At 42.7% G+C, this 20,000-nt stretch overlaps 4 protein-coding genes across 15 annotated transcripts in view; 2 read left to right on the forward strand and 2 right to left on the reverse strand.

Moving 5' to 3' along the window:
- Nucleotides 1-8,618, forward strand: part of LOC126574276 (uncharacterized) — a 24,643-nt gene extending 16,025 nt beyond the window's left edge. For all 6 annotated transcript variants that reach the window (XM_050234365.1, XM_050234361.1, XM_050234362.1 and 3 more), the window contains 3 exons: nucleotides 1-3,556; nucleotides 3,633-3,850; nucleotides 3,926-8,618. The exon at nucleotides 1-3,556 is cut by the window's left edge and continues 343 nt beyond it. In XM_050234365.1, coding sequence (XP_050090322.1) covers nucleotides 1-3,556; nucleotides 3,633-3,850; nucleotides 3,926-6,912 — 6,761 coding nt within the window. In that variant the 3' untranslated portion in view covers nucleotides 6,913-8,618. The remainder of the gene's footprint in view (nucleotides 3,557-3,632; nucleotides 3,851-3,925) is intronic.
- A 33-nt stretch (nucleotides 8,619-8,651) lies between these two features.
- Nucleotides 8,652-9,992, forward strand: LOC126574288 (uncharacterized). The gene is made up of 2 exons (XM_050234410.1): nucleotides 8,652-9,228; nucleotides 9,303-9,992. The coding sequence occupies exons 1-2, from the start codon at nucleotides 8,857-8,859 to the stop codon at nucleotides 9,666-9,668; spliced, it is 738 nt and encodes a 245-aa protein (XP_050090367.1). The 5' UTR covers nucleotides 8,652-8,856; the 3' UTR covers nucleotides 9,669-9,992.
- On the reverse strand, nucleotides 9,769-17,013 carry LOC126574282 (ATP-dependent 6-phosphofructokinase). Of its 5 annotated transcripts, none has more exons than XM_050234393.1 (7): nucleotides 16,854-17,013; nucleotides 16,134-16,313; nucleotides 14,999-15,495; nucleotides 13,172-13,280; nucleotides 11,833-12,021; nucleotides 10,477-11,762; nucleotides 9,769-10,402 (listed from the first exon to the last, which is right to left on the reverse strand). In XM_050234393.1, exons 2-7 carry the CDS (start codon nucleotides 16,278-16,280, stop codon nucleotides 10,261-10,263), a joined length of 2,370 nt encoding a protein of 789 aa, XP_050090350.1. In that variant the 5' UTR covers nucleotides 16,281-16,313; nucleotides 16,854-17,013; the 3' UTR covers nucleotides 9,769-10,260. The 5 variants fall into 5 exon arrangements, with proteins under 5 accessions (XP_050090350.1, XP_050090351.1, XP_050090352.1 ...); XM_050234394.1 differs by lacking the exon at nucleotides 13,172-13,280 and adding an exon at nucleotides 13,930-14,038; XM_050234395.1 differs by lacking the exon at nucleotides 13,172-13,280 and adding an exon at nucleotides 14,725-14,833.
- A 774-nt stretch (nucleotides 17,014-17,787) lies between these two features.
- The window catches only part of LOC126574287 (14-3-3 protein zeta), a 9,328-nt gene continuing 7,115 nt past the window's right edge, over nucleotides 17,788-20,000 (reverse strand). For all 3 annotated transcript variants that reach the window (XM_050234409.1, XM_050234407.1, XM_050234408.1), the window contains exon 7: nucleotides 17,788-20,000. This exon is cut by the window's right edge and continues 682 nt beyond it. The gene's annotated coding sequence lies outside the window, so the exon portion shown is untranslated.

The raw sequence follows: 20,000 nt of genomic DNA on the forward strand, positions 1-20,000 counted from the left end.
AAAAACTACAGCACCAACATTATATGATGGACTACGTGCATCAGCCGGCCCAACAGAAAGTGATCAATTTGACCAACAAGCCAATAACGGCATCCAAAAATATGGCTGTGCGTCAACAGCAGCTGCAGTTTCCTACTCCAACGAGGATTATGATAAGCGGTACCATATCCTGTGCCGACACTGTGGGCGTCTTGAATGATCCCGATAAAGATTCTCGTGAAGCTGTTGCATCCTTACTGGGTGAAAACAGCAATCCTACAACCAATAAGGAGTGTATCAATTTAGCCTCCGGTGGCTTACAACCCTTGAACCTCACAAAAACAGTGACATCGTCTGAACCGTCTATAGTTGGTTATGAGCAATCGACGAACACAAGTAGTATACTTCAGGCAACAATTCCCAACAAAGCAAAAATAGGAGAGTATGAAGAATCGTCTCATTCCTTGCCGTTGCTTCCTAGGCGAAAGCCAGACCCCAATTCAGTTGTGACGGTGAAACCTTCGTCAGTGGTGACAAACACTGCTACAGTTTCATCAACTGCCGCCACCTTATCCATTGTAGTTACATCAATGGCAACCAATCTACCAGTAATTTCATCCACAACGGCGCACACAACGCCGATCCACGCGCAAGTTGCTGTAACATCCAGCGCCTCAAACTCTTCGTCTACAAACATGAGTGGCTCTAGTGCTGCGTTGCGTCCCACACCAACACCCACGCCTCCGCAAACGGTGGCAAACCATCCCCAGAATCCTGAACGATCGATCATCAAGGATTTGTTACTCAACTCAAGAGGATTCGGAGTTGTGCAAAATCCGGATGGTGAAAGTGGAGAAAATTTGTATACATGCAAGATGTGTAACGTATCGTTTCGGGACGTGGATTCTCTGAAGTATCACATGATCTGTTACTGTCAGGGTAGTGGTAGTAATTTGAATAGCCCATCATCTTCTAGTGCACCAATAAGTCCTGTCGGATCACCGTCTGCCTATAATCGATCGCGTTCGGTCAGCAGTCTAAAGCATCTAGCGAAGTCGTCGTTAAACACACCTCTCGGGCGTCAGCCATCATCGCTGTGTAAGCTCGCTAAATCCCAACTTACGAAGCCTCGATTGAAACCGGAAAATATAGCACTCTCTTGTGCATCCGATTCTTCTTTATCAGTGCAGGAAAACAGTGGTGCGGGCACCTCAAAAGCGACAAGCTCTTCGGTCGAACTAATCCAAAATCCGCTCCCTTCTCCTGGCCCTTTGCTTGGTAACACACGGCTAGTGGATCCTCAACGTGGAGGGAATGATACCAACATACACAAAACGGATAAGTCAACGTCTGCTGGTACGGCAACAGACATTTCATTGAAATGCTTTGATACAGATTCTTCCTCCAGCTCGACATTCTCCTCCAAAAGAGATGTAAGGAAATCGGGAGAGCATAACTCTTACGCAACTCCGTGTGGAGAACTGCAGGTTTTGCAGTTTGTTGACGAAAATGCCTCAGTCGAACAAATTAATGTTATCGATTCAAATGCGTCTGAAGGCAAAGTGCGATCGACATCTCCGCCATCCTCTGATCCGCAATACACAGTTTGTGCGAAGGCAAAGACGTACAACCCTTCAAAGGATTTAGACGTTGAGTCATCTCGCGATAGTGCACGGAACTACCATCCAAACATACAGCCAGGCAATGTAATGGTTGACAAAACGGAAACCAACTCTCCAAAACAAAGGCCTATAATATCTGCTGTAAGCACTAGCAGTATTGCCAGTGAAGGGTATTCGATCGATTCGACAAGAAAATCTTCACACTTCAATTTCCCTCCAATCAACTCAATCACAGCTTACAATCCGCTGACACTGCCGCCGAGTCTAGGAGCAAACGGTAGTGAAACGATAGTTATCGACTGCTCATTGGGTCAAGCTTCTCAAATCGTCCATGGGGGAAAATTGATCCCATACGTGCAGGGTATTCCTGGTCCAAACACGTTGCTATCAATCGGTAATCAGTCGGGGGCTTCGTTCAGTATGAATCCGCAGTCACCATTGACTATTACAGTGCCGGCAGAAAGCTGTTCCACGGCCAACTTGCCTTCCATTTTGCCAACGGAAGTTGCAACAACATCATTCAAACATTACTCATCAGAAGGCAGCTCCTCACTACTGGCCATTCAGCGAACGTCGTCTCCGGGAGAGTACTTGATGATGGCAGCTTCTGTGGAACAAGCTAGCAAAAAAATGGTACCTTCAGTTCTATCGAAGAATGGCTTTCCTCCTGAGATCTGGTCTCCGGCGAAACAGCAACAAGGGCAGACTGGCGTAACCAATGTCAACAGCGTATCGAGCACTCCTAAAAAAAGTTTCAATTTCACGCGCATTGCCGATAACATAAGCCCGCGTAAAAAAGATTCATCCACTCTACGTAATCCGGGAGAGGCAAAGCAGGTGGAGGAAGTGCGATATTTTAATTTCGAGTCAGTGATTTCAAAATCGGAGATACTGATAAAACCACCACAACCACCCCCTTCACCATGCAACACGACTCCGGCATCCACAGCAGCTTTAACACACGACAGTTCGAATTCAAGTAATGCCGGGTCGGTTGCACAGGGGTATGAAACCGCATTGAATGGAGTTAGCGCAGTGCCAAACAACTCCAGCTTTCAGGCACCTCCTTTGAAGGCGAACAAATTTTTACGGCCAACCACGCTGCCTCTCAAGCCGGGGACATTCACGCCGAAACGTCATCATGGCATTACGCCGACAAACAACACTATGCCGCTGATCTCGCCGGAAACACCCAGGCCATCTAAAAGTTGTCGTGAATTGTACTTCAATGGCCACGCGTATACAAATATCGGACTCAAGTCAAGCACGAAACCATTCTACTGCACCGTTAACAAGACGCAACCGTTCTACTTTCAAACTTCCAAGAAACTTTCAATGTACAGTAACTGGCAGGTTCATCCTGAAAACGATCCCCATCCGCTTCGCTTTAGCCAAGTTGCGGTGATTGCACTCTATGACTCAAATCAACTGCGTGATAGACGATATTCAATCGCAGGCTCTAGAACAATTCCTCTTACACTGGTTGCGAGTGAAGATAGAATGTCTGTAAATGGCAAAATTCGTATGACACCTCTGGAAGTTTCCTCAAAAATTCCTTGTCATCCCCCCAACGTGCTTGCGGCATTGGCTGCTCAGCAACCTCCACTTCCTTCTTACAGTGCGAACGTTTCGCCAACACCAGTCTGTACAAGAGAATTCACACCGTCGCCTTGCGAAAAGTCTGCTGATATGCCTGGCATTCACAGTGATCCAGTGGTTGGGATTAGTACTGGTTCCTTATCACGTCATCTGTCTCCAAGAAGCGAATCGGTTGAACTAGGTCTCTCCGGAGGTTTCGAGAGCACAGAAGAATACACATATGTGCGAGGCCGTGGACGTGGAAAATACGTGTGCAAGGAATGTGGTATCCGTTGCAAAAAGCCTTCGATGTTGAAGAAACACATTCGCACTCACACTGACGTTCGACCTTACTCGTGCCAATACTGTAGCTTTCAGTAAGTGCAAAATTCCATTGGTTACAAAAATAGATTCTTCAAAAATAGATTAATCAACATGTTTCTACATTTGCAGTTTCAAAACAAAGGGAAATCTAACCAAACACATGAAATCCAAAAGCCACTATAAGAAATGTACAGAATTGGGATTAAATCCGGTACCAATGCCTGACGATGGAATGGATATTGATATTGAAGGCGATCAACAATCGGTTTCAAGTGAGCGTACCTCGACAATTCCGGGTGATTCCGATACTCCCACCGATAGTGATGGAGATGATACGGATGATAGTGGTAAGACGGTTTGAAGGCTGTTCAGGAGGAAAAAGGGTTAAATATTGATACCGCCGTTTAATAATTCCATTGCAGAAGAATCCAAAAGTCGGCTTCCAGAGCACGAAGCAGCTCAAGGATTGCTGTCTTTGTCAATGACTAGACCAACTTCTGCCTGTAGTAGCCTTGAAGCCACATCAGCTGTCACTGTTGGAGATAACGGGAGTTCAACAGCATATGCTAAACAAACCATAAATCCTCCTATGGTTCCCACATTCGATGTTGTAGTCAAGACAATAGAAGCGTCGTCTTTACAACAAACATTTACTTCAGAGGCATCACTTGTTTACGGTAGCCACAAGCAATGCACATCAGTCGATCGATCTGCAACAGCGTCTGGAGCACAATCGCGACGTATCATAACGTTCGGTAACGGACCCATGCTGGAGTATAATCTGCTAAAACATGAACAATACTATTCCGATCCGAATGTGGGGAAAAAGAAACGCGACTACGAACGATCGTTTGCAAATGCGAGTGACGAGGCAGCACAAGCGGGTGATGCGGACGATGAAGATGATACAGTCCGACCGATTGATTTGACGAAAAAGTCAAAACTACAAACCACCAAAGACAGTCCACAGATTGCGGCAACGGTCTCAAATGCACCATGCCAGCAACCCTTGATCGAACCAACTGTGATGCTGCACGATGCGGCCGCTGCCATCAAAGTTCCGTTGGTAATGGTGACCCCTCATTCGGGTCAAACGGATAGATATGGAACATTGCAGCATCGGACGCTCCCGAAGTCCTCTGGAACATCTCAGAACATCCATCAACAGGATGTTTCAGCTGTGCTGATGTCCGATGTTTTAACACCAATAACCGGAACAGCCAATATATTGACAACGCTTGTTTCCAACACGGACAAGATACCGTTGATGGGGGCATTCGCGCCTACTGGTAGTGGTCCTACTACCGGTGGCGTAGATGAAAATGCGCACTTCCACGAGTACCTGAAGCAGAGAGCATTGCAGGATACTAAGATAAAACAGAGCCAAATTAAGTCCGGCAGCAGTACAAGCTCCTTAGAGTTGGGCCAGCACTCATCATTATATCCCTCCGAACATCATCACACAACGCAGCGACCTACGTTAGCACCAGCGGTTCACGATAAAACTGTCGTTTCTCTGGGTGCTCTTCCGAAATCGTCCTTGAAAACAGCGCAGCAACCGGTTATAATATCATCCCCATCCAATGTGACTTCATCCGATCGGGTTTATCGTATTTTCAGTGGAAAGAATGAACGTAATCGCAGTATTACTACTGTTAGCAGCTCTAGCAGCGGTTTCATAAATTCCAGCGTATCTCAAGTCGCTGATGAATTACCATTGACAATGGACCAGCCTCAACTCAATGCTGTTACGTTTTCGACTAATTCGGAGAGCAATCAAACAGTAGTGTCTACTGTTACTACATCTATGCGTATGCTTGCAGATGAATGTCCGCTATCTGAAAATGCCACCCCGATGGATACATTGGCAGAAATTGCAGCGGGATCGTTGAAGCTGGATGTTTCCAAAGCACCACCGATTGAAACTACTACAGATATTGCAACCACGGCGATGACCACCCTGTCGAGAAGTAATAGCGCTGCGTCTATTTCTGCTGTTGCACCGGAAAGCGCAAAATCGTTAGCTTCAGAATATCTGAAACTTGCAAAGGCAGTCACGAGCGTGGGAAGCAGTAAAAGGAAACGGGAAAACAGTGAAAGCGGAAGCACCGCGTCGGATCAGGAGAATACTACGTTTGCTGTACCACCAACTATCTCTTCTATAGCAACTCCCATTATTATGGCAAATAGTTTTGTAGCGGAAGGCAAACCGATAGCAACAGTGGCACCTACACTAGTGAACACAACACCCCAGCACTCTTCGCAGCATCCATCAGTGGAGTCGGCCACGCCTGTTGGATTTTCCAATTCAAACACTAACGGCTCTACGGGGCATTCGGCATTGAGTGCTGCTCTACCGGTAGGAACGGGCCCAATAACGGGGGGCACAAGCGATCACACTACCACTGGAATCGTACCCGTCAGGAAGGTAGTCGTAGGTGAAGATGGATTGAAAGCGTCAGGTGGAGAGTTTGTTGGCGGAACGGCATCCACATTTTCCCATATACAGGAGGACGGTGGCAGACCGGTTTGCGAGATCTGTCACAAGAAGTTCCACAAACTTTCTCAGCTCAGCATTCACATGAATATCCACTACATGGAACGTAAATACCGATGCGAGCCTTGCGGTACAAGCTTCCGTTCACAAGGGCTTTATCTGAAGCATGAACGTTCAGCGACTCACCGTAACAAAGTGTCAATGACAACAACGTTTGGGGTTGCGACGGATACGAATCCGCGTCCGTTTTACTGTCGAGACTGTGATGTTGGTTTTCGAATTCATGGTCATTTGGCGAAGCATCTTCGGTCAAAGATGCATGTACTGAAACTGGAATGTCTTGGGAAGCTACCGTTTGGAACATACACGGAAATTGAACGTTCAGGCACGAACCTGACCGAGATCGATACATCCGATTGCGAAAATTCGCTCTCGAGTCTTAAACGACTAGCGGTTCGGTTGAACGTAAAAGACCCTGCTAAGGTACTACCGGCTTCAGGTAGCATCCCTAGGAATAGCGGAAACGAGACAGATAGTTGTGATGAAATCTTCGGAGCCGAAAATGGCGAGGATGAACCATCCAGTGGGACAACCACGAAGGAAAGTGGAGAACCATCATCCGAGGAATCTTCTCCAGGAGAATCTCTTCTTAATGTCAATTCAAGCGACCAAAGGAAGGCTGATGTTGTTGCATCGGTTAGCCCCATAGTGGACGTGGGACTGCCGTCGACTGAGTACACTCCCTGTGAGCAGCGGAACATCAACAACAATGTAAAACATAATGCGGGCGAATCGACTGTCGTCGCAGAAGGGGGAAGTCAAGTCTCTGATGAGAAATCGTTTTTAGGTACAAAACGTTTGCGTTATTCGATCGATGTAGAATCCGAAACCGATCGTGATCGAATCGTGTGATCGTGATCGAGTAGATAATTCCTGAAAATTAAATGGCAACAGAGGTAGCCTTTCCACGAATCAGAAAATAGGAGTGCCAGGATTTACTAAGGGTTTCGGGGGCAAAGCTTTAGCGCTTGCAGCCGTAACCATTGCTGTCTCCAACTCAATCTAATGTGCCAATTGAACATACTTATCTTCCATAACCTTATTTTGTTCATAACATAAAATATAATGTTAAAATACGTTGTTCTGTAATGTATGGCTTGCACTCCAATGAATGAGGAATATAAAATTGATGCGGTTGGATGTTGGAACGAAATGTACGAATATTGCATCTAGGATTTTGAACGGCCACAAAAGAAGTTTTATTCCAGGAAGCCGCTTTTTATATTTTCAAACCGAATAACAGGAATTGAAAACTGTACTTCGAAGATCGAAAATCGAAAAAGTACCGTTCATTCGCAAATTGTTAGTATATTTAAGAGAAAGTGAACTAAGAGATGAAAAAATAATTATTCCATCTTTCGACCGTGTAGAAAGTATCAAGGATGTAGTCTATCTGCCGAACTTGATCCACGACGGCTCGTCTTCCTTTTAAACACTAATAATTCTGCGTAACGCGAACTACGAAGAAAAACGAAAGCATAGCATATCGTGTTATATAAAGCGCTCTACAACAAGACCAAGCGAAGCGCGTTAAGATTGAATGTTGAGGAAATCGATTCGTGTCCAAAATTTCCTGGAAATACCGACAAACATAAACCTACATAAACATCTATACATCGAAACGTTGATTAGGCTATAATACATACACATATATTTTTCTACTGATCGACTTATCGGTTCTAGGAATATTTTAAACACCCTGGGCCCAAAGAAATATTAAAAAGAACCTCTCTTCCTTAGGATTTTTGGCTATTATATGTCCTATTGGATTAGACTACGGCGGTACCTCTGTCTTATACATTTATGTACTGTCTCATCCAGATATCAGTTTTCGCGGTTAAATGCAAAGATGAAGCGAGCCGCAAACAGCTCTTTGTCGCATATCAACTAACTTTTGCAACCACCAATGCCCTTTTCTACATAGAACTGTTGAACACACTAGTACTGTCATTAATACTGTGAGGCCAAACAATTGTGATGGTTATAAGTTGGATTTAGTGATATCCTCTGTTACTCGCTATGGTTTCATGCCACATTCACGAAAAATGCAGTAAGTTTAAGAAAATGGCTTTTTATTATCCCATAAATCACCATTCTTTGAAGAGTACGTGCATATACTTGTTTTTGTTTAGTCTTTGTATTCCTACTCATTTACAAGTGTCCTCATTGGTGTACATTTAAATACGGGCATGTTGAGAAACTGTAACTAATGATGGGTTAGACATCTTTCAAAAGTTCATGACAACATAACGAATGCTGAGAAAATAATATTTCGGTGAAAAAAAAACAAACGAAACAGAACGAACATAACGGTACGGTACGGACGTACAACTACTGGCATCTGATAAAAAGCAGCAACATTGCTCTAAAACACTTGTACATAAGGAAAAAATATGAGTAAAACAAATAAGTGGATATAAATGCCATTAATAGACATATACAACTCAATGTTATATACAAAACATATACAATTTATTCTTAGAGACAAAGATTTTGAAGTACAATATCAAATATAGATAAATAAAAAAAAGGAAAGGAGCATCTAAACTTGGAATGAATTTATGACTTACAATCACTGGGATTTTGTTGGATAGTATTGTCGACAAATGGGCACAAATATGATTAACAAGAAAACTCTTGTTTTGTTTAGATAATAACAGCGAAAATGTGCGGATGAAGCCCTAGACTATGGCGGCCGAGCTATCTTACCTAGTGACAGACGCACAATTTCTTTTCTGGACGCTTGTTCTGTTTACTGATTGAAAATGTTGATATTCTACTGACGATTAGCGCCAGATGAAATGTTCCAAAACATACGCAGACATGCACGCGTACGAATCGCAGGTACAAGGCCATACTGTACCCGAAAATTTCACATTCGTTAGTATTGCTTTGCGGCTAGGTCAAACGTTAGAAGTGCCTGAACGCTCTGCTTTCTTGTGTGATTGTGTAGCGATGGCCGTTTCTGAGCAGAGCCATCCGATAATACCTCGAGTCGATGTCGTATTTTTGGCATACCGATGTGCTGATATTACCGGGAAAATGCAACCAAAGGTAACGCTGGACAGCGTTTGTACGATTAGTTTATTCGAGCTAGAACAACATCTACGCATGAAACGTAGGGAACGAAGTACAATGTCCATCGAAGCCTACAAACATTACCGATGGGTGAGATATTCGACTGCTTTTGGCGGGGAACGAGGAACGTTAAGCATTTTCATAATTTTTTGTACACTTTACAGTACAATGCAGCACTTGTTGCTGAATTGTGTGCCATAAAAGGCGGCAAAAAGGAACGGCCTCTACTACGCGTATTTCACTGGTACATTGAAACGTCGAACCGAAACGCATTCCGCATCGAAGGGAAACAGTATGAGGCAGTATCATTAGTGATGGCAGCCGAAATCGAACACTGGTATTGCAGTGCTGGAGCTGGTAAAACTGCGCAAGGTAAACGTGCCAGAGTTTCTGATACCCCAATGCAGACGGAAAGCGGCCAATCAGCCATGGAAAGCTCCGCTTCGCTATCTGCCTCAATGAAAGCCAAACCTATCAACTCTGGACATAAAATGTTTGTCCTAGAAAACATCACTGAAGAAAGCGGTTAACACTTGATCCACGATTTCGAAAGATGGAACCGTACCGCAACGGTCAATAATTTCTTGAAGTGTAAAATCAATAAGTAAATGTGAATTCCACTGTACACGATTGAAACGATTTATGCAATGTGTTTTATTTTCGTTTAAAATTGTGTTGGATATCAATAACATTTGCACTCTTGATTAATATATACGACTACATTTCATTACACTCATGCAGGATAATACTATCTGCCAACAACTTTTCGAAAAGTGCAAGTTTGCTCGTTTCGCACGAAACAAAGTAACCGTATGGAACAAAAGCGAATGGAGCACTTTCGCTAGAATTAATAATTTTGCAAAGTAACGAATTAATCAGATTTTTTTGCTTCCCTTGAAACAATGTTGGCTGTTACATGAAATAACTTTTGCAGACAAACAATTGGGCAAAACTATGCGTAGACTGCAAACGTTCTTTTCTAACCATCTTGCACTAGGTGCGAAAGCGCGTTTCTCCTCAAATGATAAACATTTTCTTTGGACATTTGTAGGCAGAGGTATCTCATGGCGTAGATTATCATTAAACAACCACAGGCGATCCGGCGATTCGCACGGGTTCCCTTCAAGCGCACGGCGAATCGGTCGACATCTCCTCTTCAACCGTGATGTACATGCCTTCCTCTTCGTAAGTAGAATCATGTTTGGCCAGAATCCGCAGCAACGGGCGCAGCTTCAACCACCACTGGTGCTTTGGGATACGCTGTCTATTGAGAAAAAATGTTAAAAGCGGCATTATTTATCACAATCAAATTTGTCAGAGATGTAATTCATAGCATACTCAAAGTTTGTCTCCCCAATTAATTCCTTCAGCGGAGTGAATTTATACTGGCGTCGCACCAATCCCAGCAGGCAGGCAGTTTCTGGAGTTTTAGCATCAATCGAACCGTCCGGTTTAGTGTTCGCCTTCAACTGCTCAACCAACCATTCGACGCATTTAGCTGCCATTTTTGTACCCATATTGCGATCGAATGGAGTCGGAGAGCCGCCCTGTTGCATGTGGCCAAGCACGTTTGATCGCGTAGAAAATAATCCCTTGCCCTCTTCGGAATACAGGCGATAAATGAACTCGGTATTGTAATTATCGGAGGCCTTCTCGTTGCGCAAAATAAGTCCTCGCTGGACGCCATCGCTCATCTTCGATGCCATATGGTACACGTCCTGCTGCAAGTCCTTGATTGTGAATTTTTCTTCATAGATGTAAGCCGCATCAGCGCCACCAGCCAAACCCGCCAGGGTTGCCAAATATCCGCAGTAACCACCCATGGTTTCAATGACAAACACACGTCGTTTCGTGCCTTGCGCAGACTGGCGTATACGATCACAAATCTCCGTAATTTCATTAAGACCAGTATCGGCACCAAGCGAAAACTCGGTGCCAGGTACGTTATTAGAAATGGTCGACGGGATGACGACGAGTGGGATGCAAAACTCTTTATAATTGGCCCGCTGATCGGTCAACTGTCCTGCGGCATGATAAGCCTCGAAGCCACCAATGATAAGCAACGCCTGAATGTTGAATTCCTTCAATCTGGCCGCAATTTCCTTGAATTTACCCTCTGGAAGCGTACGCTTCGTGCCTAGAAACGCGCCACCTTGTCCAACCCAACCGGTCACATCTGACCACTCCATCTTCTTGATGTGTCCACCAATTAGACCCTCGATACCATCATGAATGCCCATTACGGTGTCACCGCGGTAGATGCAGTTACGAACGAACGAACGCACGGCTGCATTCATACCACATGCGGGGGCACCGATATGCATGACCGCCATTGTGTATCCGCCGACCCCACGTCCTTGCTCGTCGAATGCACTTTTGGGTGGCTTTAGCCGGGTCAACATCTTGTAGGTTTCCAAATTCCGTGCAAATGAACGACCGCGCAAGTTGACGGCTAGCTCCCAGTTCTTATCTGCCATAGCCTGGGCAACCGATTTTGTCCGTTCGACGCATTCCATCAACGGTACTCTTACCGCTTGATTACCATCCAAAGAGACCACACAGGGTTCCGTCTTGTCGTCCGCTTCCATTAAAGCAAGAACAGCCTCGGCACCCATTCGACAGCCCTGAAACAAAACGCATCACTTTCAATTCCAAACAAGTTTCACATGAGCATATTAAATATTGTAATATTACCAACACACGATCGAATGCACTTGGATTGCCTCCGCGCTGCACATGACCGAGCACCGTGATCCTAGTGTCCTGCTGTAGTCGATCCACAACTACTTGCTTCACCTTTTCAGCAGTGATCGGATTGCCATCACGATCAATCGCACCTTCCGATACGATAATAATGTTTAACCGCTGTCCTGCGGACCGTTCCTATTAGTGCGTTACATTCCATGGTAAAATATTTCGAAACAAAGAAAAAGAGCATATAACTTGGTTATTAACATCCACGTAAAAGCATAACTACGCAGAATGATATATCATTCGTGCACTAACTCTCTAAGTGCCAATGAATGGTCATGAGAAGGAAGATAGGATGGAAAGGAACAGGATAGTGAAGTTATCAGATAAGGCAAACCACAACTGATTGCAAGCAGGAAATTGTTTTTGAATTGAGCAGTTTACCATATTGCCTTTACTCACTCATGAGTTTGTGGCAAATGAGTGAGCCAAAGTAGTTGAAAGGAGCTGATCGATCGCTCAAAAGAAACGCAAAAAAACATGATGCAAGAAGCAGAAAATTAAGAAGCCACTATTCCGACGCAATATTTTAATCGTTTTTATTAAATTTTACTCTTTTTGTGCCATGCTTGATGACATTGAATGCGATATGCGACATTGAAAAAACACTAGCCAGCAAATAAGCAGCAAAAAAGCATTTAAAACACAATCAATTGTGCAGATGTGTGAATGAAACAATTACGAGTAAATCGAAGTTGATTAAATCAAGATGATGGTGGTACACAGCTATACAGAATAGCAAAAACTACGATGCATGCCATTGACATGTAGGCATTCGAATGTCGGTGATGGTTGGTGTTGTACCTTGCCGAAACATATATGCAACATACCATTTTTACCGCATCTTTCGCGTTGCCCCAAAAAGCTGATTTTGTACCATTTTTTGTGTTTGTTTTATCTAGTTTTGTAACACTTCTTCAACCAAAGATAAAATCGAAAAATATGCTAATACCATTGATATGAACAATAATAGGCAACATATAACAAAACCTGAATCATAAAGCATATAAAATTATTCCATCATTACGAGACAGCATATTTTTGTAATTATACTTCTCAGTCTAAGCTTGATGGACTGTTTTAAAGAATGGAATGGACAAAATGGAAATGGGTTGGAAAAGGATGTAATGGTTGGTTTGTCAATTTCGTTGGCTAAGGGGTATACCACTCCGATATACTTTGGTTGGGTTGGTTAGACTAATGGATATAGGATTGGACCCATGTTCGGTACTGGCTGTAAATTTTCGTCAGTGTAAGTAAGTATGATGAAATTCTTTCGTACCTGCAGTATCTTTTTACATAATTTCTCTGGCCAATTATGCACTACGGGATCTTCCGGAATGAATACATAGTCTGCCTCGCTTGCTAAAGCAGCCATTATGGCTAGGTAACTACAAACACACGATAATAATAAGGAAAACATTGACAAAGTAGGTAGTTTCATAAGGCACTAATGCAATGCTGAGATCAGTTATCACAACAACGAGAACGGAGAGTTTGGCATAGTGGATAGTGATTTTATGCGATATCTATATCTTCAGGCAGGAGCTATACAAATGAGATCCTGTAGCCAATGGGTTTTAAACCTTTTCAAAATGTTTATCTTTCGCCAATGTACAATTTAACATCATTGTTTCGTTGAAAAGGACAGAAGACCATTTTCGGTTCAGTTAACTAGCGTCTTTGAAATCCATGTTACATACATGAACAGAAAAAAACTAACGAGTTACACAATACGAGTTATGGAAAACATGAAAGCCAAACAAATGACACGATGAGTTAACTGTAATCAATATTGTTTGATTTTTGTTGGTACTATGCGGATAGATGATTCTATGTGAGTTTAATTTGCTATAACTTGAACAAGCATGTACGTGCAATCGGTAAACATAATTTGTAGCTTTCAATATTAGAAAACTGGCGTGATGCAATTGATGGATAGTCATAATTTAGATTCAATGTGATCGTTGCAGATATGAGCAGAATGAAATGGAATGTTACTTTCATTGCTTCTTTTCTTTTTGTTTTTTGTTCGCTTGCCTGTGTCAATTGCTTGCAGAGACGTTCCGGCCAATCGGGTTTCGGAGGATCTTCCGGAATGAAAATGTAATCGGCTTCGACGCAAAGACCTGCTACTACTGCCAAATAGCTGTGAAAAACATGAGCACATGTGATACGATGGGGTCTATGCATGATTATCTGTATCCATGATAGATATGATTTATCAATTAACGATGAATGAAAACGGAGCAATATTTCAATCAATTGGCACAGAATTATTGATTATTCTGGAATGAAATGAATACAGTTTTCTGTATGTTCTGCATACGATTTTATATCCCCTTACGACGACGACGTTGTAGGATCAAATCGAGTCGAGACACAGCGGAACTTAGTCAATTTGTTGATGAACCGCATGAGAGTCACCCTTTGAGGAAAGGTTAACATACGATATGATATTCAAGGATAATAAATCGTGCAACATAATGTTCATTCTAAATCGATCATCTTTTGTTTGTATTCCACGTGCCATAATAACTACACGTTTGTGTGTATTTCGCTGTCGGAAATATATTTTATCATGAAGATAGTGTTAACCACAAGATTCAAAAGAGTATTAACGATACGCTAAAAGGGAATATCAGCATAGGACATTAGCATGCGTGCAAACCCATTCTATTATGTCACCAATCAAGAGTTCTGCATCTTACGAATAAACGAAAACCATGGGTAGGAATACATCTGCTCATTAAAACAGATAATCACACGTTAGAGATTGATGATGGGCAATATCTGGAAGGTTTCATAATGCCTTAGAAAAGAGGAACGGCTTGCCTGTTCAAGTTTATCGCAGATCTTTGTTTCCCAATCGCGTGGTGGGGGTGACTCGGGTATAAAAACATAATCGGCCTCCGAAATCACACCTGCAACTACCGCCAGATAGCTGATGATTTCAAGTAATACAAGTGAAGGAGTCCAAAAAAGAAACAATTTGTAATTACCATCTTGGACTTATTTTGCACGAGTGTACTAATTGCTTATGATGTAATTTTATGCCGAAACAACCTGCTGTAAATTGAAAAGAGCGTTGATCGCCAAGTAAACTTACCCGCAGTGGCGGCCCATGACCTCCATGATGAAAGTACGTTGATGGGAGTAAGCGGTACTAACGATCGCATCGATTGCTTCGATGATACGGTGCAACGCCGAGTCTGTGCCGATTGTCATATCAGTGCCGCAAAAATCATTATCGATTGAACCGACCATTCCAGCAATGTGCAAGCTTTTAAACTTGATACGTTGATCCTGGGTAATACGATTGCTGGCCAGCAACTCATCCAGCAAACTGCCCCACTCTTGGCGGAACAAATTCGCACCAGTTAGGGACCCATCACCACCGATCACCACCAGATTCGTGATTCCTCGAGAAATGAGATTGTAGGCTGCCTGCAGTCTTCCCGCACGCTCCCGGAAATCAGTACAACGAGCCGATCCGATTACTGTTCCGCCCCGATGAATTATGCTCGACACGGAAGACCAGTTTGCCTCAACTATGTTGTCGCCTCCGTCGACCATCCCTTGGTAGCCCTCACGGATGAAATAGACCTATGCATGAAAAAAAATGTATTAAATTCGCCTCAGCCAAACAGTTAAAAACTAGTATGATCAAGCCACGATTACTACACAATGTATACAACACAGCCAAATCAAAACAACTGATGCACGTGGTCGAAGTGTGCGCATTGGACAAAGCCGTTTTATGCGAATCTGATGTTTTGTTTGTTTTAGCAGATTTTTTAGCCATAAAATATTAGCAAGTACTTTTTCATGAAGGCAATCAACCGACTCGAAACAATAAGGATTCCATCAATGAATTATATAACCCTTTTCATAGTTATTTTTAGTTTCGTCGATTGTCCTTCCAAGGGACCCTGATAGATGATATCGTTCGATGTGCATCGCATCGACAAGCCCTGCTAGTGGCAAATTAGTGAATGTATGTATAGGTTTTAAGAAGGTTAAGAAGCTGTATTGGAAGCTTCATGTTGCCTTTTGAAGCTGGTTGTTGTTGGCACATCATCTAGAAAAGCGATATGTTGCGATGGCACCAGAATGTATTTTTAGAAATTGATTGCGAAAAAAGTCATTCATTAACACACCAAAGTTCATAGCTGTAGCGAAGCTGGGCTATGATGTAAAGTTAGGATCATATTATCTTGTTCAACTATGGACTATTCTATTACCTTGCAGCCTACGTATATCCCCATCCGGACTACTGCACGAACAGCCGCGTTCATGCCTTGAGAATCACCACCACTGGTGAAGACGGCGATACCCTTTCCTTTATGGGCTCCATGCTGGATAAAACGTTGAACTTGAGCACTTGACATCCTCCGCCGATTGTTTTTTAATTCCTAGGAAGTCTTTTTAAAACAAAAAATGCCAAAAAAAGAAATGAATGATTATGATGCAAATTATTATCCCGGTCTGGCATAGTGTGGGGTGAATGAGTTGAAGATAAGATACAATTACAGAGCAATGCGGTGCAATTAGGATAGATTTTTTGCAAAACTTTGAATGTCAACCAATCCAGCACGAGACGCGGACGCGGAATACCGCTAGAAGACTGATAACCTTTATCACTTTCACTACAAACTGTGGCAAAAAGTGTTTTGGTTACATCATGTTTATAACCTAAGCATCTATCAGCAAACAGTTACAGTTTTAGACTAAATCTCTGATTCAAACTCCACTTTTCCAGCACTTGTTGAAATTGTTTCACAACGAATAAATTCAAACCTATTAAAAAGAATCCGAGGGATACAAGCTGATCCCTGAAGCTGTATGTATCAAATTGAATAGCACTGGATATGCACTGCTTTGCCAACTTCTTTAATTACAATTTTAGCCGGTTGGAAACGAAAAGCCTAGGCCGTGGTGGCCGAATGTTCACGTTCACGTACCACACTCTTGATCGGTTGCTCTTTCTTAAAGAAAAGACGCCGCAACTAGAACTCCTTAGCTTCACCGCCTAGAATCCGAGTTCGTCCGGATAAAATCAATGACGGTTCAAGGTGACTTTCGACAGCAGGCGCGAAGAAGGTGCCTCAAATAACCAGGCAAAAGGACCGCTACACACTAACATTTTCGTCAGATATTGCATCATTTTGATTGTTTGTGGAGTAGTCTGAAGCATAGTGGGCCAACCAACGTTTGTTCGTTGCTGTGGCAATAAGGCGAATTGTATCACGGCAAACTGTATAACGCGACCAGCTAGTGTACGATGGATGATTTAATTGTGTATGGGGGGCTTAAAATATTTTTCTCACGCCATATTTGATTTTGTTTGACAATCGGAGCTAGTTCCGCCGAAAGATTACGCTCCGACAAGGCGGTATTTCAAGATATGTTGGGGCCACTAGTTCTTGAGTTCCGTTTGGCCACTAATCGTAAGTTCTGGCGTTGGGCTGAAAAAGTATTTGTTTGGTTCGGTGCATTTTTAGTGAATAGTCACGAGTGAAGAGATGGCAAAGGACTCGAATGTTGGGGAAGGTCGTGAGCTGGGACTCCAAAACTTTATTCTCAAACCATTCGACTTTTTGAAATGACCGGTTTCAAGCGGCCACGATCACGGACTCTTCATTTATTCGAAAAATCCGCCCCATTTTTATTAATAGAGAGATGTCACTACTTAATTCTAAGCTGCTCCAAGCCTTGAACCACCACGCGTTGAAGTCGCCCCCCACGACGACTCGGGCTACATCCCGCAGTGTGGCCCTGAGCAGGTCAAGCATCGTCTGCCTAATCCGCCACAAATCCACGTTGATAGAAATCGTTGGTTAATTCAAACATGCATGATAGTCCTTGTTCTTTCATTAACAAACATAGCCGCCTGTGTCCTTTTATGTCTTCTTTATTCCTCAAATAGAGCGGAAACATAGTAACCTTGTAATGTGGTTGCTGTTTAGCGAGAGCTTAGCATTGTGACTGGTTTCCTGTTAAATAACTGTTTCCCATGCTGGCTATTGTTGCGAGTTCCAAGGGTTTCTTTAGACTGCCATTCTTTCTGTCGACAATTGTCCTTTCAACAATTATTTTCTGTATGAGTGCGTTTGCCGTTGTTACCTGTTTCCCCTTCTATTTCTCCCTCTTCGGTGTCTTCTTCTTTTGACATAATTTCACTGTATTACAGATCCGTTCTTTGCTCCTATGTTTGATTAATGACGACGACGACGACGACGACGACGACGACGATTTGACTTTTGCTGTTGTTGTACAAGAGTAATAATTTCCATACGCTGTTCTCCTCTTTTTTGGCAAATCTCTTTATTGTTCACCCTTTCGTTCCCGACAGATACAAGCCTGAGACAGGTGGTTGGCATGAATATGTCCCTAGTAAGACCTTCTCATGCGTCTCAGGCTTGAATTATCTGCGGAAAATATTGATGTTGACTTTCAATGATGTAAGACGACAGAATTGTTAATGATTTGCATCTCCTTTTTCTGGGTTTCTAAATTTGCCTTTGCACAGGCTGCAATGGGTTTAGTTTTCCATGTCTTCAAAGAATCTGGAAAGACTTTTCCTCCACTGATAAAAAAAACTAAAGTAACAACACACGTAGTTGCGTTTACACGATTTTCCATACTAAATGGAAAATGCCATCCCTCTTAATTTCTTATAATTAAAGAGTTTCTTAACATTTCATCATTTTGTTTAACAACGATCATCGTTTTATAGTAAAAGTATTTGGATGCTGGTGGTGTTGAAAGGTGTTGAGGATTGCAGCTATTTTATTCAAGTTTGGCTCAAAGCACCTCATTTCCTACCATGCGCGATCAGCGAACTCTCAGCACTGAAAAGTATTGGATCGTCCATCGGTATGCCATCGTCCAACATTGTCCAGTGCTTACTGACGACAGCAGCTGTTTGCGCTGAGTTATGGAACAAACGTGCACCCTCTCTCACTCGGATGAACAGATTAAAACGGCAACATTCGTGAGTGCAGAATAAGAGCATTGGTCAGCCGCAGCCGCTTAGTACACATTTTGGGGAAAGGGCCATTGTGTGTGTAAACATTTATAGAAAATTTGCCATTACATATTCATGAAGAATTTGTCATTCCTTTCCACAAAAGGGGAACGCACCGCTCATACAATCTTACTTCTACAATAGTACATGTTTGGTTTCATGCTAGTATGTAAGTTTGCATCCCAACAGTTTATCTCTTCACACAACACATACACATCTGAATGGTGCACCTTGGGTTGTAAGGGTACAAAATAATACATGAATACAACATTTCCTCTAAGTTCGCTTTCGGGCAATTGAAACAAACAGTGCAAATAGAACTTGTGGTCGTCTGATAAGACTGAAACCACAGCATAAATCCAAACTATACTCTGAATCTTCCAGTCAACTGTCTTTCTAACATCGATCCGACATTCTGTTAGGACTCTCAATCAGAGATTTAAGTAAACGCACGAAATAATGTTTCCATGTCTTTTTTGTCGAAAATGACCATGATAAAACATATCACGCTTCTGCCAATTAAGGCATCATGTGTGCTTTATAAGTGGTACATTCAACCGACGGAGAGGAGAGTGTATTCAGTTCCGTTAACATTCCTCACGCAAAAAATCTCATCCTTCGATCTTATAGCCCTGTTTTAGGAGATAGGGAAACCACAACGCCATTACACATATCTTAAGGAAAAGTATTCTGGGCAAGGAGGCAGTTGGGGAGAGGTCTGATAGCAATAGAACATACATATAAACATGTACTTGACTTTGTTTGGTTTGCCACTCATCGTTATCATTAAGTTCGCAAAGTCGATTGATCATCGCTCTTTATAACGGTTCAAGCTGTCGACCGTTTTCGAATTTTCAACGCTTTCAGCATTATATTTCGTCTTGCCTGCATCATCATTCTTCTACTCATCCAATGAAACCAAAGATAGTTTTCTTTCTCGCTTTTTTTTGCTTATAGCACTTAGAGGAAACTTGCGTTTCACTTTTGTTCTAACACGGTGCGTTGTCTTCATCTTCTTCTTGTAATATTGATCTTTTATTCCATGCAGACTTGCTCTTTTCGCCGACATACAACAAACACT

This window comes from Anopheles aquasalis, chromosome 3, assembly GCF_943734665.1.
Source record: "Anopheles aquasalis chromosome 3, idAnoAquaMG_Q_19, whole genome shotgun sequence".
Classification (NCBI taxonomy): domain Eukaryota; kingdom Metazoa; phylum Arthropoda; class Insecta; order Diptera; family Culicidae; genus Anopheles; species Anopheles aquasalis.

Bases quoted from the DNA above. Each gene is read 5' to 3' on its own strand.
- LOC126574288 (XM_050234410.1), top strand. From the start codon at position 8,857: ATGAAATGTTCCAAAACATACGCAGACATGCACGCGTACGAATCGCAG. The intron at 9,229-9,302 runs GTGAGATATTCG...TACACTTTACAG, and splicing joins CCTACAAACATTACCGATGG to TACAATGCAGCACTTGTTGC.
- LOC126574282 (XM_050234393.1), bottom strand. From the start codon at position 16,280: ATGTCAAGTGCTCAAGTTCAACGTTTTATCCAGCATGGAGCCCATAAA. The intron at 12,022-13,171 runs GTACGAAAGAAT...ACGCACTAATAG, and splicing joins TATGTAAAAAGATACTGCAG to GAACGGTCCGCAGGACAGCG. The intron at 11,763-11,832 runs GTAATATTACAA...GTTTTGTTTCAG, and splicing joins GTGCATTCGATCGTGTGTTG to GGCTGTCGAATGGGTGCCGA.